The sequence below is a fragment of the Helianthus annuus genome, chromosome 1 (assembly GCF_002127325.2).
Source record: "Helianthus annuus cultivar XRQ/B chromosome 1, HanXRQr2.0-SUNRISE, whole genome shotgun sequence".
NCBI lineage: Eukaryota > Viridiplantae > Streptophyta > Magnoliopsida > Asterales > Asteraceae > Helianthus > Helianthus annuus.
The window spans coordinates 14526572-14543753 of NC_035433.2; the positions used below are offsets into that span (position 1 = coordinate 14526572).

The 17182-nt window shown below is 41.8% G+C and overlaps 1 protein-coding gene across 1 annotated transcript; it reads left to right on the plus strand.

The window, feature by feature from the left end:
* The first annotated feature begins 288 nt into the window (after window positions 1-288).
* LOC110935407 lies at window positions 289-768 on the plus strand. The gene has a single exon (XM_022177793.1). The coding sequence runs from the start codon at window positions 289-291 to the stop codon at window positions 766-768; it is 480 nt and encodes a 159-aa protein (XP_022033485.1).
* The last annotated feature ends 16414 nt before the right edge of the window (window positions 769-17182 follow it).

Genomic DNA, 17182 nt, shown 5'->3' on the forward strand with positions numbered 1-17182 from the left:
CGTATGTGTCCTGCACAACCGAGGACAGTAAGTAGTATAAGCATACGTAGGTTTACGTATGTGTCCTGCACAACCGAGGACAGTAAGTAGTATAAGCATACGTAGGTTTACGTATGTGTCCTGCACAACCGAGGACGCTGGTATGGTAGTCTAGTGGTAGTGTCAGTATGAATCTATTCAACCTTATTCCTTCAATCCCATTCCCAACCCTGGGAATCCCATGCCTTAGTAAGGGTGTGAACTCACCTTGGTTTGCTCGGTATGTTATTGCTTCTTGGTTTGCTGATTATGAAGCAAAAGCTTCTTACTCAAGACAGAATTCTGAAGTGGGATCTTTCAAGGCGAAAAAACATGAATATGATGTGCTGTTTATTGTGCTATGAGAATTATGATTCTCATCATCATTTATTCTTTGAGTGTAAATTTTCAGATGAAGTTTGGAATATGATTCGAGGTAAAGTGGGTATGGCGGCCGTGAGGTCGAGATGGGTGGATATCATCGAATGGTTATGTGCTCGTCTTCGATCAAAGAGAGTTGAGGTTTATGTTGCAAAGATTCTAGTTGCGGCTGCTGCATATACTATTTGGCAAGAGCGAAATGCTAGATTATTTAGAAACCAACTACGTCCACCCGAAATGGTAAAAGATACTATTCTAAAAACTGTGAGATACAAGTTGATGGGAGCTAAGCTAAAGAACAACGCTAGGGTGCGGAAGCTGCTTGGGGATTGGGAGATTGAAACCGAAACTAAAGATGATGGAGGCTAATTAGTTCTTTATAGCATATTGTTATTTGTCTAGATGAGTGTCTAGGTGTGTTTGACCTGGTTTTGTTGATTTTTTTTTTGGTTTGTTTCCTGGTTTTACTCTCATGGGGCATGTCTCATGAGAGAACTGGTGTAGACTCTCTACTCCACTTGTTTCTTTTTGGTTGTGAATATATAGAATCACCGGGGTAACCCTTTACCCAAAAAAAAATGTCTAAGTCCGTTACACACGACCTAGGATACATTGCACATGATACGATGTAAGTGTTTGCATCAACTTAGGGTTTACAAATCCTTGATATTCAAGCAACTGTGTTTTGTGTGTTTATGGTGTACATGATGATATCACATAGAATGTTCTCGCATGCAAGATCATACAGTTGCATTCAGTATCATACGATCATATATAGAATCATACGTCACGTAAACAGTTAATCGTTTTCACGTAATTCATGCGTTGCGTCTTGAACTTCACAGTTTAGTCTAACGTGAATATTAACCTATTGGCCACCGTTAACATTCTTAACATATTAACATCGTTAATGAGCTTAATAATTTAACAGAGTTTGACTTTAATTTCATCATTCATTCCTTAACAGATCAACATGCTTTTATCTTACAACTTGGCTTCAATTTAAATCACACACAAGTAGGACAGGGCCATACTCTTCTTAAAACTCAGACAAGTGTTGGGGGGGGGGGGGCTTCCCCTGTTTAAAAGTCGGATCATGCAACAAGGGATTAAAACTCAGACAACAAAAGGCGTGGGGGTTAAAAGTCGAACCATGGGTTAGGGTTTGGGGGTTCAAAACTCGGACCAAAGGGGTATGGGGTTAAAAGTCGGACCCCCTTGTTCCCATGCCACAAATTCGGACCACACCCCATGTTTAAAGGTCGGACTATGTGATGCACATAAAAGTCGGACATGAAGGTTTCCCCCTTAAAGAAATTCGGACCACCCTTGTTCCTTTAAAAGTCGGACTAGAGAATTATAATCTACATAAAACTCGGACAAGACTCCTAGCGAAGAAGTCGGACATCAACTTACACAATAAAGGTCGGACATCCCCTCACTTAATGAAATTCGGACACTATCAACATGTTAAAGAAAAATCGGACATATTCCCTTATCATTCAAAAGTCGGACTAGATCTCATGGGTTAAAACTCGGACTTCAAGTTCCCATACAAAACTTCGGACCATGTGAGGTTTAATCAAAACTCAGACATTCAATCATGCGTGAATTTCATGGATCATTGCACAGAATCAAATAGAACAGAACAGTTACGTTTTCTCATTATCACGATGGAGAAACCCTAATTCGTACATTACATGTCAGAAATCAATTCAACAATTAACATCATCATACAAACAGACGATTTCACGACCAATCATCATCATAACACAATAATCAAGCATCAATCAAAGCACAAAACCATCATATGAAAGCTAGGGTTTACAAGTCTCACAATAATCAAGAATTGATACAATCAGACTATCAATTAGGGTTTACAAGTATTAAACAATTACCTTGAAGGATTCTAGAGAAAGAGAGGAATCAAAAGTGATGAATGTCTTGTGCCAATGATGGTGGTGATGATGATTGCTAGGGGATTAGAGAATACAGTGCTTTGGTTTTTGGTGTGAGGTTTAGTGAAGGATTAGGGTTAAGTATAATTTAGGTTTCACTAATAACTCTTTACACCCTTTATTATTATGTTTTACAATAGTGCACCATCACAAACAATTTCACAGTTTCACCACCAAGTTTATGCATTTGATAAGTCTTTCAATATTTAACAAACAATCATGCACAATCACACAATACAATTCATTGCATCAAAGCGTATACAATTCCATAGCAACTAATTGTGCAAATAAATAACTAAACAATAAATGTGTCACACCCCCAAAATCCACACGCGGAGTACCACCGCTTGGAGGCGTGACTGACCAGGATCAAGCCACCAATCATATCGAACATGTAATTAAAGTCAAGTATAATAAATGTAAACCAATTATTCAATACGATTGATGTTCCAACAAAACATAATTTAACTAGCGGAAGCATAATAATGAAAACCCAAAATAAGTTACATAAGTTCAATAAGTTTCAAAACATAATCCATGCTCCACAACGACCTGCTCCTCCCTGTGCAAGCTCCATAAGCATCTAACGACCTGCAAGGCATGTAACAGAGGATCAACAAACTAGTTGAGCGAGTTCACAGTTAACAATTCAGTAATAGTACAGTGTGAGTAGTAGTATGTTCGTTCATTATGTCGTGTATCGTATTAGTTTCCATCGCGGCCTCCCAGGCATGTGTGCGAAGATTAGGTTCGTTAGTTCGCGACCGTAGTCTTTACCGACCAGGGTGTGTGCGAAGGCAATTGATCAGTTCGCGACCATAGTCTTTACCGACCAGGGTGTGTGCGAAGGCAGTTGAGTAGTTCGTTCGCGACCATAGTCTTTACCAACCAGGGTGTGTGCGAAGGCAGTTCGACAAGTATCATTTAAGCATGCACAAACAATCATCCAACCCATTCCCACCCTGGGAACCCATGCCTTGGCTGTGTGAACTCACCTTGGTTTGCTCGGTATGCTATGCTCTAGGGTTTATCAAACGTCTAGTCCGTCACACACGACCTAAGTACATTGCACATGATTTGACGTAAGTGTTTTAGATCAATTAGGGTTACAAGTCTTGGTGTTCAATTGACTCTGTGTGATAATTGATTACATACCGACCTGACATGGCTTGCACATTCATACAATAATACACAACAATTACAGTAACATACGGTATCGTATCATGCAGAATAGAACACAGTTAACACTTAACAGTTAACAGGGTTAGTCAACTAGACTTAGCAGGGATTCATATACTTTACATACGTAGCACAGTCGACATATTTAACGGCGTTATCTACCTTACAGACATAACAGTTGGTCACATCAACTTTTATAACAAATTCAACTTTTATAAGCATAGAACTCAAACAACATTACATTACAAAATTCGGACAAAGTGTGAGGGGTTTTAAAGCCATGAAACTCGGACTACATGTGTCTACAAAACTCGAACATAAGGATAAATGAAAGGTCGGACCAAGACTCACCAAAAGAACTCGGACAAAGGCATGGTTATAAACCTCGGACTTGTGTTATGTGTGAGCAAAACTCGGACTAATATATATCAGGTAACTCGAAACTAATACACATCAAATAAATGCCAATGGCCCTGATTGGGTCGTCCATCCCACCAATCAGATTAGTTGGCCGCCCCAATCCCCCATGACTTCATGCACTACTGAAATTTGACCTTGAACCCTACATCCCTAGACCTGATGCTAACCGCCACTTTCCACATGCACAAACTAATTAGTAAAATAATGTTATCAATTTGATTGGACCAATTTTTCCACTAGCCACTTATTCAACCAATGGCATTCAATTTGTTCAAGTAATATGACTCCTATTAAAAATACATATCAACTAACACATCAAGTGTATTAACACATCAAGTGTATTACTGAATATGGTGGGCGGCATTTTTATGACCACCACATGGTGTCATTGGACCAAACTTTTGCATATTTATCTACCTATATCACATGCCTAATCATGTGCACCAATACAGTAGCCGCCATTTATAAGTTGTTGGGGTGTACAACTAAACAAGACTATACATACTTTATAATATTATTATTATGGCCGACAATTACTAAGGAGCACATGCACTGCACAACCAACTATGGCTATAATTTCTTGTGTTGTGTGCCTCGTTTTTGTTGATTGGACCACACTTGATCTAGCCAACAATTCTAACCAATGATCATACACAACAATTCACATGCTCATCATCATATAATCCTTTTTGCATATATATTAAATCCATACAAGTTATCCAACCTACACATCATAATATCAACAAATAATCACAAGCATTTATAATCCACTAACCGAATAAGGATGATCAATTCAGGGAACCAAACTTCGAATGAGATAAGGGCAGCCGTCGGTTTCAAAGGAAAACGAGAGAGGATGTGAGAGGCGGTTAGGGTTTTTTTTTTTTTGTAAGTTATCGACTTCGTGCATAGTTTAAAACAAAACCCTTATCCGATCGCTACTGGGTCGAGGCCCATATATTGTTTTCGTTGGCCCCTTAATTAATGTTTTCGTGAGAGATGTGTTTCCATGAGGTGTGTGTGAGTGTTTGACCTTAGAGACTTCATTCATTTTTTTTATATAAAACATCCAAATATTACAAAACATAACATTGACCTACACATAATAATGCACACAAAACATATCATAACAATCACAATACAGTTTAACGTATTACAAACGTGTACGTATTACAAGCGTGTACAAACAAACAAGTCGTGTAAACAAACAACTAAAACAATTAACGTGCAATTAATGCGAAGATGGAAATCTTGGAAATTCGAGTTGTCACATTATCCCCAACTTAAAAGAAATTTCGTCCCGAAATTTGGTACGCACTCACTGAGGAAGCTAGGTAAGTTATATCGTTCACTGGTTTCCCTGGGGTGTCACATCATCCCCCCGTTGATTTGGAATTTCGTCCCGAAATTCGGTAGTAGTAGCTTCGGCCTCAGTAGTGGTTGCATTGGTTTCGAATAACTGGGGGTACTTTTCTGTCATCTGGTCTTCGCGTTCCCAGGTGTACTCTGGGCCACGTCGGGAGTTCCAACGAACTCGAACAAGAGGGATTCTCTTGTGTTTGAGGACCTTACATCCCGGTCCGTGATTTTAACTGGCTCCTCGACGAACTGCAACCGCTCGTCGATAGTGAGTTCCTTAAAGGAACTGTGAGGGTCTCATCTGATAGGCATTTCTTCAGATTCGACACGTGAAATACATTGTGAACTGCCCCGAGTTCAGCTGGTATGTTCAATCGGTAGGCTACTGGGCCTATTCCTTCAGTGATTTCGAACGGTCCAACATACCGTGGATTTAGTTTGCCTCGTTTACCAAATCGAACCACACCCTTCCAGGGTGAGACTTTAAGTAACACCCGGTCCCCGACCTGAAATTCCAGTGGCTTCTTACGCTTATCTGCGTAGGCTTTCTGACGGTCGCGTGCTGCCGCCATGCGTTGTCGTATCTGTGCTATCTTTTCTGTGGCGTCCACTACAATCTCTGGACCCGTAATTTGACTATCCCCCACCTCTGCCCAACAGAGAGGTGACCGGCATTTACGTCCGTACAATGCCTCAAATGGAGCGGCTTGAATGCTGGTATGATAGCTGTTATTGTATGAAAACTCCACTAAAGGGAGGTGTTTTTCCCAGCCGTTGCCGAAATCGATGACACACGCTCGAAGCATGTCTTCTAAAGTTTGGATAGTTCGCTCAGACTGCCCATCCGTCTGAGGATGATATGCTGTGCTCATGTCTAATCGTGAGCCGAAGGATTTGTGCATCGCTTGCCAAAGCTCTGACGTGAATCGTGCATCGCGATCCGAAATAATAGAGGTGGGCACTCCGTGCCTCGAAACAACTTCTTTCAAGTAAATGTCTGCTAAAGTAGAAAACTTATCCGTTTCTTTGATAGCCAAGAAGTGAGCAGACTTTGTGAGTCGATCAACGATCACCCAAATAGTGTCATTCCCACGCTGGGATCTAGGTAAGCCCGTAACAAAATCCATGGAAATTTCTTCCCATTTCCACTGCGGTATCTTGGGCTGCTGAAGTAGACCAGCTGGTTTCTGATATTCAACCTTGACTCTCGCACAGGTTAAGCATTTTCCAACGTACGTAGCGATGTGAGCCTTCATACTAGGCCACCAATAAGTAGTGCTGATGTCGTGGTACATTTTATCCGCCCCTGGATGTACCGAATAGCGAGACTTGTGAGCTTCATCCATTACAAGCTCGCGTAAACCGCCATAATTAAAGCCACCAATCACACCCCCAAAATCCACACGCGGAGTACCACCGCTTGGAGGCGTGACTGACCAGGATCAAGCCACCAATCATATCGAACATGTAATTAAAGTCAAGTATAATAAATGTAAACCAATTATTCAATACGATTGATGTTCCAACAAAACATAATTTAACTAGCGGAAGCATAATAATGAAAACCCAAAATAAGTTACATAAGTTCAATAAGTTTCAAAACATAATCCATGCTCCACAACGACCTGCTCCTCCCTGTGCAAGCTCCATAAGCATCTAACGACCTGCAAGGCATGTAACAGAGGATCAACAAACTAGTTGAGCGAGTTCACAGTTAACAATTCAGTAATAGTACAGTGTGAGTAGTAGTATGTTCGTTCATTATGTCGTGTATCGTATTAGTTTCCATCGCGGCCTCCCAGGCATGTGTGCGAAGATTAGGTTCGTTAGTTCGCGACCGTAGTCTTTACCGACCAGGGTGTGTGCGAAGGCAATTGATCAGTTCGCGACCATAGTCTTTACCGACCAGGGTGTGTGCGAAGGCAGTTGAGTAGTTCGTTCGCGACCATAGTCTTTACCAACCAGGGTGTGTGCGAAGGCAGTTCGACAAGTATCATTTAAGCATGCACAAACAATCATCCAACCCATTCCCACCCTGGGAACCCATGCCTTGGCTGTGTGAACTCACCTTGGTTTGCTCGGTATGCTATGCTCTAGGGTTTATCAAACGTCTAGTCCGTCACACACGACCTAAGTACATTGCACATGATTTGACGTAAGTGTTTTAGATCAATTAGGGTTACAAGTCTTGGTGTTCAATTGACTCTGTGTGATAATTGATTACATACCGACCTGACATGGCTTGCACATTCATACAATAATACACAACAATTACAGTAACATACGGTATCGTATCATGCAGAATAGAACACAGTTAACACTTAACAGTTAACAGGGTTAGTCAACTAGACTTAGCAGGGATTCATATACTTTACATACGTAGCACAGTCGACATATTTAACGGCGTTATCTACCTTACAGACATAACAGTTGGTCACATCAACTTTTATAACAAATTCAACTTTTATAAGCATAGAACTCAAACAACATTACATTACAAAATTCGGACAAAGTGTGAGGGGTTTTAAAGCCATGAAACTCGGACTACATGTGTCTACAAAACTCGAACATAAGGATAAATGAAAGGTCGGACCAAGACTCACCAAAAGAACTCGGACAAAGGCATGGTTATAAACCTCGGACTTGTGTTATGTGTGAGCAAAACTCGGACTAATATATATCAGGTAACTCGAAACTAATACACATCAAATAAATGCCAATGGCCCTGATTGGGTCGTCCATCCCACCAATCAGATTAGTTGGCCGCCCCAATCCCCCATGACTTCATGCACTACTGAAATTTGACCTTGAACCCTACATCCCTAGACCTGATGCTAACCGCCACTTTCCACATGCACAAACTAATTAGTAAAATAATGTTATCAATTTGATTGGACCAATTTTTCCACTAGCCACTTATTCAACCAATGGCATTCAATTTGTTCAAGTAATATGACTCCTATTAAAAATACATATCAACTAACACATCAAGTGTATTAACACATCAAGTGTATTACTGAATATGGTGGGCGGCATTTTTATGACCACCACATGGTGTCATTGGACCAAACTTTTGCATATTTATCTACCTATATCACATGCCTAATCATGTGCACCAATACAGTAGCCGCCATTTATAAGTTGTTGGGGTGTACAACTAAACAAGACTATACATACTTTATAATATTATTATTATGGCCGACAATTACTAAGGAGCACATGCACTGCACAACCAACTATGGCTATAATTTCTTGTGTTGTGTGCCTCGTTTTTGTTGATTGGACCACACTTGATCTAGCCAACAATTCTAACCAATGATCATACACAACAATTCACATGCTCATCATCATATAATCCTTTTTGCATATATATTAAATCCATACAAGTTATCCAACCTACACATCATAATATCAACAAATAATCACAAGCATTTATAATCCACTAACCGAATAAGGATGATCAATTCAGGGAACCAAACTTCGAATGAGATAAGGGCAGCCGTCGGTTTCAAAGGAAAACGAGAGAGGATGTGAGAGGCGGTTAGGGTTTTTTTTTTTTTGTAAGTTATCGACTTCGTGCATAGTTTAAAACAAAACCCTTATCCGATCGCTACTGGGTCGAGGCCCATATATTGTTTTCGTTGGCCCCTTAATTAATGTTTTCGTGAGAGATGTGTTTCCATGAGGTGTGTGTGAGTGTTTGACCTTAGAGACTTCATTCATTTTTTTTATATAAAACATCCAAATATTACAAAACATAACATTGACCTACACATAATAATGCACACAAAACATATCATAACAATCACAATACAGTTTAACGTATTACAAACGTGTACGTATTACAAGCGTGTACAAACAAACAAGTCGTGTAAACAAACAACTAAAACAATTAACGTGCAATTAATGCGAAGATGGAAATCTTGGAAATTCGAGTTGTCACAAAATGAACGTGCAATAAATGCGAAATAGAAATCTTGGAAATTCGAGTTGTCACATTATCCCCAACTTAAAAGAAATTTCGTCCAGAAATTTAGCATGCGGTTACTGAGGAAGATAGGTAAGTTGTATCGTTTATTGATTTTCCTGGGGTGTCACATCATCCCCCCGTTGATTTGGAATTTCGTCCCGAAATTCTGCTGTAGTAGCTTCAGCCTCAGTAGTAGTTGCATTGGTTTCGAATAACTGGGGGTACTTTTCTGTCATCTAATCTTCGCGTTCCCAGGTGTACTCTGGGCCACGTCGGGAGTTCCAACGAACTCGAACAAGAGGGATTCTCTTGCTTTTGAGGACCTTAACATCCCGGTCCGTGATTTCAACTGGCTCCTCGACGAACTGCAACCGCTCGTCGATAGTGAGTTCCTTAAAAGGAACTATGAGGGTCTCATCTGACAGGCACTTCTTCAGATTCGACACGTAAAATACATTGTGAACTGCACCGAGTTCAGCTGGTAGATCTAGCTTGTAGGCCACTTTGCCTATTTTCTCTATGATCTCGAACGGTCCGACATACCGCGGATTTAGTTTGCCTCTTTTGCCAAAACGAACCACACCCTTCCAGGGTGAGGCTTTAAGTAAAACCTGGTCCCCGACCTGAAATTCCAAAGGCTTCCTACGCTTGTCCGCGTAGGCTTTCTGACGGTCGCGTGCTGCCGCCATGCGTTGTCGTATCTGTGAAATCTTTTCCGTGGCGTCCACTACAATCTCTGGACCCGTGATCTGACTATCCCCCACCTCTGCCCAACAGAGAGGTGACCGGCATTTACGTCCGTACAATGCCTCGAATGGAGCGGCTTGTATGCTGGTGTGATAGCTGTTATTGTATGAGAACTCCACCAAAGGGAGATGCTTTTCCCAGCCGTTGCCGAAATCAATAACACATGCCCGAAGCATGTCTTTAAGAGTTTGGATCGTTCGCTCAAACTGCCCATCCGTCTGAGGATGATATGCTGTGCTCATGTCTAATCGTGAGCCAAAAGGCTTTGTGCATCGCTTGCCATAGTTCTGAAGTGAATCGTGCATCCCGATCTGAAATAATAGAGGTGGGCACCCCGTGCCTCGATACAACTTCTTTAAGATAGATGTCTGCGGAAATTGAACTGGCTCTGGGCGATTTTGGCGACTCCTGTGAAACCCTAGCTTCTTGTTCATCTAATCTTATTCTTGATAGATCTGGGTTAGCAATTGTGGTGTTGTCGATCCTTCTGAGTAAGGTTTCTAGACTTCTACCGTGGTTTCTAATCTTTTGAAATCAGGTTTAGGGTTGTTCGTTTCTTGTTTTTCTTGCTAGGGTTTACGGCCAAATTGCTCGGGTTATTTTTCTTGATTCTGTTGTTTGGATTTCGTTCTTGTTTTAGAATTGGGGGGCGGACTAGGGTTCTTGTTTTGCTGTTACGTTCTGTTTCATCAAGGCATTGATTCGGCTACTGTGTTGTGATCGTCCGATTAGGGTTTTGAGTGATTGTTTCTTTGTTTATCGGCTGAAGTGGGTTTACGTGTGCATGTGATTTTCTTTGGCGGCTGAAGTCATGGAGAGAAATCGTGACCCGGGGTTAGAGGATCTAGGGTTTCAATCATTCTCTGAACGTTTGCATGGGGATGTCTTCATTCGTACTAGTGAGCCGAAGGGTGTGGGGATTCCGGATCCTAGAGGTAAGCCGACTTTGTTTGCTAAGACAATAAATATTGATGGCAACCCTATACTACCTCGTCGTGGTAGTACAAATGTGATCAATATAATTGATGAGCTTGAAAAAGTTACTGTTCCTGTTCAATCGGAGGGGAGGAATGAGGACAGTAGGGACGATATGAATGCCTTTAGGTCAAGTTTTAACTCCTATGCAGATAAGGTAAAGAACAATGTTCATACGAAGAGGGAAGTTAACTTCAGGTGGATGGAAACGACGGAAACTTGTCAAGATGCTGATGTAGTCATACCACGTGAGGTAATTCGGAAGGTACAAGATAAATTTGAGAATGTTTTGTATGGTTACTTCTTGGGTAATCGCCTTCCGTTTCCTGTGGTGGAATATTACGCTAAAAATGTTTGGGCTAGGCATGGGTTTTCGAAAATTATGATGAACTCGGAAGGATTCTTTTTCTTCAAATTTGATACTAAGGAGGGTATGTCTAAAGTGTTAGAGAATGGTCCGTGGTTGATTAGGAAAGTGCCTTTGTTTCTGAATGTTTGGACCCCTTCGGTCAGCCTTAGGAAGGAGGGTATTAAGACAGTCCCTGTCTGGGTTAAACTGCACAATGTTCCCATAGCGGTGTATACGGATGACGGGTTGAGCTTGTTAGCGTCTAAACTAGGGTCACCTAAGAGGCTTGATGGGTATACCGCTGACATGTGTTTTGATAACTGGGGTCGGAGTAGTTTCGCCAGGGCTTTAATTGAGATTAATGCGGATTCTGATATTAAGGAATATGTCACTGTTGCTATTCCCAAGCTGGATGAGGAAGGTTATGTCACTGAACGAATCAAAGTTGAATATGAATGGAAACCTCAACGTTGCTCGGTCTGTTGTGTCTTTGGTCATAATGATCAGACATGTCCTAAAAACGTGAATAATAAGAAAGAGAAGCAAGTTGTGGTGGATGAGGATGGATTTGTTACTGATAAAAGGAGAACGGCAAGATTTGGAGTGATGCCAAGGAAGCAGAAACAGAAATTCGTTTACAGACCGAAGGGAGTTAATATGGGTGCCAGTACTTCGGGTACAAAAATTGATAATCCGGAGGTTAATAAAGTGGGAGCGAACAAGTCGAATTCGAGGGAGGTAGGAACCGAGGGTAAGAGTTCTGATCATGTCAAGACCAGGAACCCATTTGACGTGTTGGCTATGGAGGATGGGGAATTTGTAGTTGATGGGGTTGGGATTGATAAGGAGGAAAGAACGAATATGAAGGAAGGGAATGGGGAATATACCCAACCCGTAGAAGAGGTAGTAGAGAAGTTACCAACGGAAATGTCTAGCTTCATGAAGCATGACCAGCGTAAAGGTTCTGAGGGGGCAAGCACTCCCGGTCTAAACGGTTTGAATGGATAGTATAGCTTCGTGGAATGTTAGGGGCTTGAACCGGCCCCTGAAACAAATGGAGGTTCGTAATATTATTTCGGAAAATAACTTAGCTGTTTGTGGTCTTCTTGAGTCTCATGTGCATATAACGAACCTTGACAAGGTTTGTAAGACCGTTTTCAGGTCTTGGGCTTGGACATCTAATGGTGCGTTGTGTGATCGGGGTACTAGAATTATCTTGGGTTGGAATGAGGATGTGGTTGATCTTATGGTTTTGTCTCAGTTGGACCAAATTATTCATACCCAAATACGGCATAAGCGTGAAAATAAATCATTCTTTTGCTCGTTTGTTTATGCTAAAAATACGTATCAGGAAAGAAGAGCTTTGTGGGATAATCTTTGCAAGCATAAAGCCTTGTGTCATGATAAGCCTTGGGTTGTTATGGGGGATTTTAACGTTGCCTTGCATTTTAATGATTCGCTATATGGTCCTTCCTCCTGCTCGATTGGAATGCGTGAGTTTCATGAATGCGTTCAATTTACAGAGCTTCTGGATATTAGGGGTCATGGTCTTCATTATACTTGGAGTCAAAAGCCTAAAAATGGTGTTGGGTTGCTGAAAAAGATAGACCGGGTTATGGGAAACATGAAGTACTTAGAGTTGTACCCTGAAGCGTTTGTGTTTTACCACCCGTTTCGGGTCTCTGATCACACGCCGTGCATCCTAAAGATGTTTACCAAAGTGAGGGTTCGGCCGAAACCCTTTAAATTTCCTAACTTTATTACATCAAAGCCGGAGTTCATTTTGTATGTAGAGCAGGAATGGAAGCGGAGCATTCACGGCTTTACTATGTTCTCGGTGACTCAAAAGCTCCGGAATTTGAAGCCGTTGATGCGGAAAATTCTGTCCAAGCAGGGGAACTTGCATGATAAAGTTTCGGAGTTGCGGAAGAAGCTCGATGGGCTTCATGAGCTGATTGATGCCAATCCGCTTGATCTTGAGCTTAGAACTATGGAAGCAGAATGCCTTAATGATTTCAGAATCGCGTCATACGATGAAGAATGTTTTTTAAAGCAAAAGGCGAAGGTTGAATGGTTATGTGCGGGGGATTCTAATACATCTTTCTTCCATAATATGGTGAAATGTAGGAATGCTAGAAGCAAAATCCAGTCTATTAGGGATGTTGCTGGTAATCGTTATGATGGTAATGATGTCCCGAATGCTCTTGTTGATCACTATGAAAAATTTCTGGGTTCTGAGGATCGAGTTTCTAAGCTCAACATGGAGGTGTTTCGGAATGTGTTGGCTACGGATGTTGCGGAAAATATGGTTCGACAAGTTACTCGTGAGGAGATAAAGAAGGCAATGTTTAGTATACGTGAGAACAAAGCCCCGGGTCCAGATGGTTACACATCTGCGTTCTTCAAAAATGCTTGGGATATTGTGGGCACAGAAGTTTCGAATGCTATTTTAGGTTTCTTTGCTAATGGTAAGCTTTTAAAGCAATTAAATCACACTATCCTTGCTCTTATTCCTAAAGTGGACACTCCAGATTCGGTCATGGATTATCGGCCCATTTCGTGCTGTAATGTCTTGTATAAGTGTATTAGCAAGATAATTACGGATAGAATAAAGGGAAGTTTGGGGGAGTTGGTTAGCATTAATCAGTCAGCGTTTGTTCCGGGTAGAAAGATTTCTGATAATATCCTTCTGACCCAGGAGCTAATGCATAATTACCATTTAAACCGGGGCCCCGCTAGATGTGCTTTTAAGATTGACATCCAAAAAGCCTATGACACTGTTAGCTGGTCGTTTCTGGAGGATGTTCTCAAAGGGTTTGGATTTCACTCGAAGATGGTTACTTGGATTATGAACTGTGTCTCTACAGCATTGTATTCTATAAGTATTAATGGGAATTTGCATGGCTATTTTAGTGGTAGAAGGGGTTTGAGGCAAGGAGACCCTATGTCGCCATATCTCTTCACGCTAGTTATGGAGGTCCTTTCGTTATTGCTTCAGCATGGGGCCAGTTCTAGTTCTGCTTTCAAGTTCCATGCTCAGTGTGTGAAGCAAAGGATCCTTAATGTTTCGTTTGCGGATGATCTATTCATTTTTGTTCATGCTGATTTATTCTCGGTCAAGAAGGTGCGGGATGGTCTTGAGAAGTTCACGAAAGTTTCAGGTTTGGTACCAAGTCCTGCTAAAAGTACAGCCTATTTTTGCAATGTGCCGTTAAGTGTGAAACGCGAGATCCTTCATATTATGCCATTTCGGGAGGGGAACCTTCCGGTTCGTTATTTGGGGGTGCCGCTCATTACCACAAAGCTGATGTTTAAAGATTGTAAACCTCTTGTTGAACGAATGGAGAAGAGGATTGATAGTTGGATAAACAAATCGTTATCTTTTGCGGGTAGACTGCAACTTATTAACTCGGTGTTATCAGCTATGCACATCTATTGGGCATCCGTCTTTATTATTCCGGCCAGAGTTATAAACGATTTGGAGAGGCTGATGCGTCGGTTCTTATGGAATGCCCACACCCAAGGTCGAGTGAAAGCGAAGGTGGCTTGGTCCGATGTTTGTTTACCGAAGGATGAAGGGGGATTGGGAATTAGGAGTATTTCGGATGTGAATAAGGCTCTTATGACTAACCATCTCTGGAGTATTATTACGGATAGGAAATCCCTTTGGGTTCAGTGGATCCATCTTCATAAATTAAAGGGTAGAAGCGTTTGGGACATCCAACCCCGGGGTAGTATAAGCTGGGGGTGGCGGAAAATCCTGCCTATCCGGAATGTGGTTCGCCCGTTCATATGGAAGATCGTTAGGAGTGGCTCTCAAATAAACGCTTGGAGTGACAATTGGTGCCAGCTCAGTCCGCTTAACTCTTTTATTTCGCCGAGGTCCTTTGCTAATGCGGGTTTTAATATCAATTCGTCTGTTTCGGACCTTGTTGATGAGCACGGTCAGTGGAAGTGGCCGTCGGCGTGGTATGATGTTTACCCGGTCTTGATAGGCTTAAATGCTCCAAGGTTGATGCAGAATCTGGATGATAAAACAATCTGGAAAGATTTGGAGGAAAATACTCGTCCCTTTGGTTCGATGGAGGTGTGGCATAATACACGGCATCGGGAACAACCGGTCTCTTGGGTGAATGGGGTTTGGTTTAGTCAATGTATTCCAAGACACTCGTTCCATCTTTGGTTGGTAATTAAAAATAAGCTCAAGACACAGGATCGATTAGCAAGCTGGGAAGCGGGTAGCGATTATAATCTAAGACTTATGTGCTGTCCTCTATGTAAGCATGATCGGGATTCCAGAGACCATTTGTTCTTCAGTTGTTCGTTTGCGTCTCAAGTTTGGAATAATGTTCGAGGTTTGATAAACATGGGGGAAGTTAATGGCTCGTGGCAGTCGATTATGAACTAGATGGATCATAGGGCTAATTCAAGGAAGACGGAACATATTGTTTGTAAGTTAGTCATTGCGGCGGCGGCATATGTTATTTGGCATGAAAGGAACGAGTGCTTATTCTCTAACAAAGTGGCCAGTGTTAATACGGTGTGTGACAAAATCAAGAATACGGTTCGGCTTCGATTGATGGGGTTCAACTTTAAGGGTGGTTCGCACAATCAAAGCATTCAAGAGAAGTGGAAGTTGCTTCCAAGTGATGAAGACAAAGATCCGGGCTAGGCGTTCAACTCCTTAGTCTATGTTTTTTTGTTTGTCGGGCTGTGTTTTCTTTCCGTAGTGTAGTTGTGATTGTTTTGGTTGTGACTTGTGTCGGGTTGTTTTTGTTGTTGGTGTCCTAGTCTTGGTATGCCAAGTCTAGTAGTGTGTATCGGCTTCTTGATGCACCCTGTTTTATTTTGTTGGTTGATATAAAATTTCACCGGGGTAACCCTTTACCCAAAAAAAAGATAGATGTCTGCGAGAGTGGAGAACTTATCCGTTTCCTTTATAGCCAGGAAGTGTGCAGACTTAGTGAGTCGATCCACGATCAGCCGTATGGTGTCATTCCCACGTTGGGATCTGGGTAGGCCTGTAACAAAATCCATGGAAATTTCTTCCCATTTCCATTGCGGTATCTTGGGTTGTTGAAGTAGGCCCGCTGGTTTCTGATACTCCATTTTGACTTTTGCACACGTCAAACATTTGCCGACGTAAGTTGCTATGTGGGCCTTCATGCTAGGCCACCAATATGTAGTTCTGATGTCGTGATACATTTTATCCGAACCTGGATGTACCGAGTAGCGAGACTTGTGAGCTTCATCCATCACAAGTTCTCGTAAACCGCCATATAGTGGTACCCAAATACGCCCTGTTACATAGTAGGCGTCGTCTCCCTTTTGTTCTAATCGTTGCCTTGAGCCGCGTAAAGCTTCAACCTTTACGTTTTCTGGTTTCAATGCTTCCACCTGAGCATCTCGTATCTGTGCAGGAAGACTAGACTGAATGGTGAGCTGCAAAGCTCGTACACGCCTAGGTAGAGTGTCTTTTCGACTGAGAGCGTCAGCCACAACATTGGCTTTGCCTGGATGGTACTTGATGGTGCATTCGTAATCATTTAAAAGTTCAACCCATCTTCGCTGACGCATATTCAATTCCTTCTGCTTGAAGATATGCTCGAGACTCCTGTGATCGGTGTAAATAGTGCACTTGGTACCGTACAGGTAGTGTCGCCATATCTTAAGCGCGAAAACAACAGCTCCCAGCTCTAAATCGTGTGTCGTGTAATTCCGTTCATGAATTTTGAGTTGACGAGAAGCGTAAGCAATAACCTTATCCCGCTGCATCAATACACAACCAAGTCTCTGTATCGACGCGTCACAATAGACCATAAAATC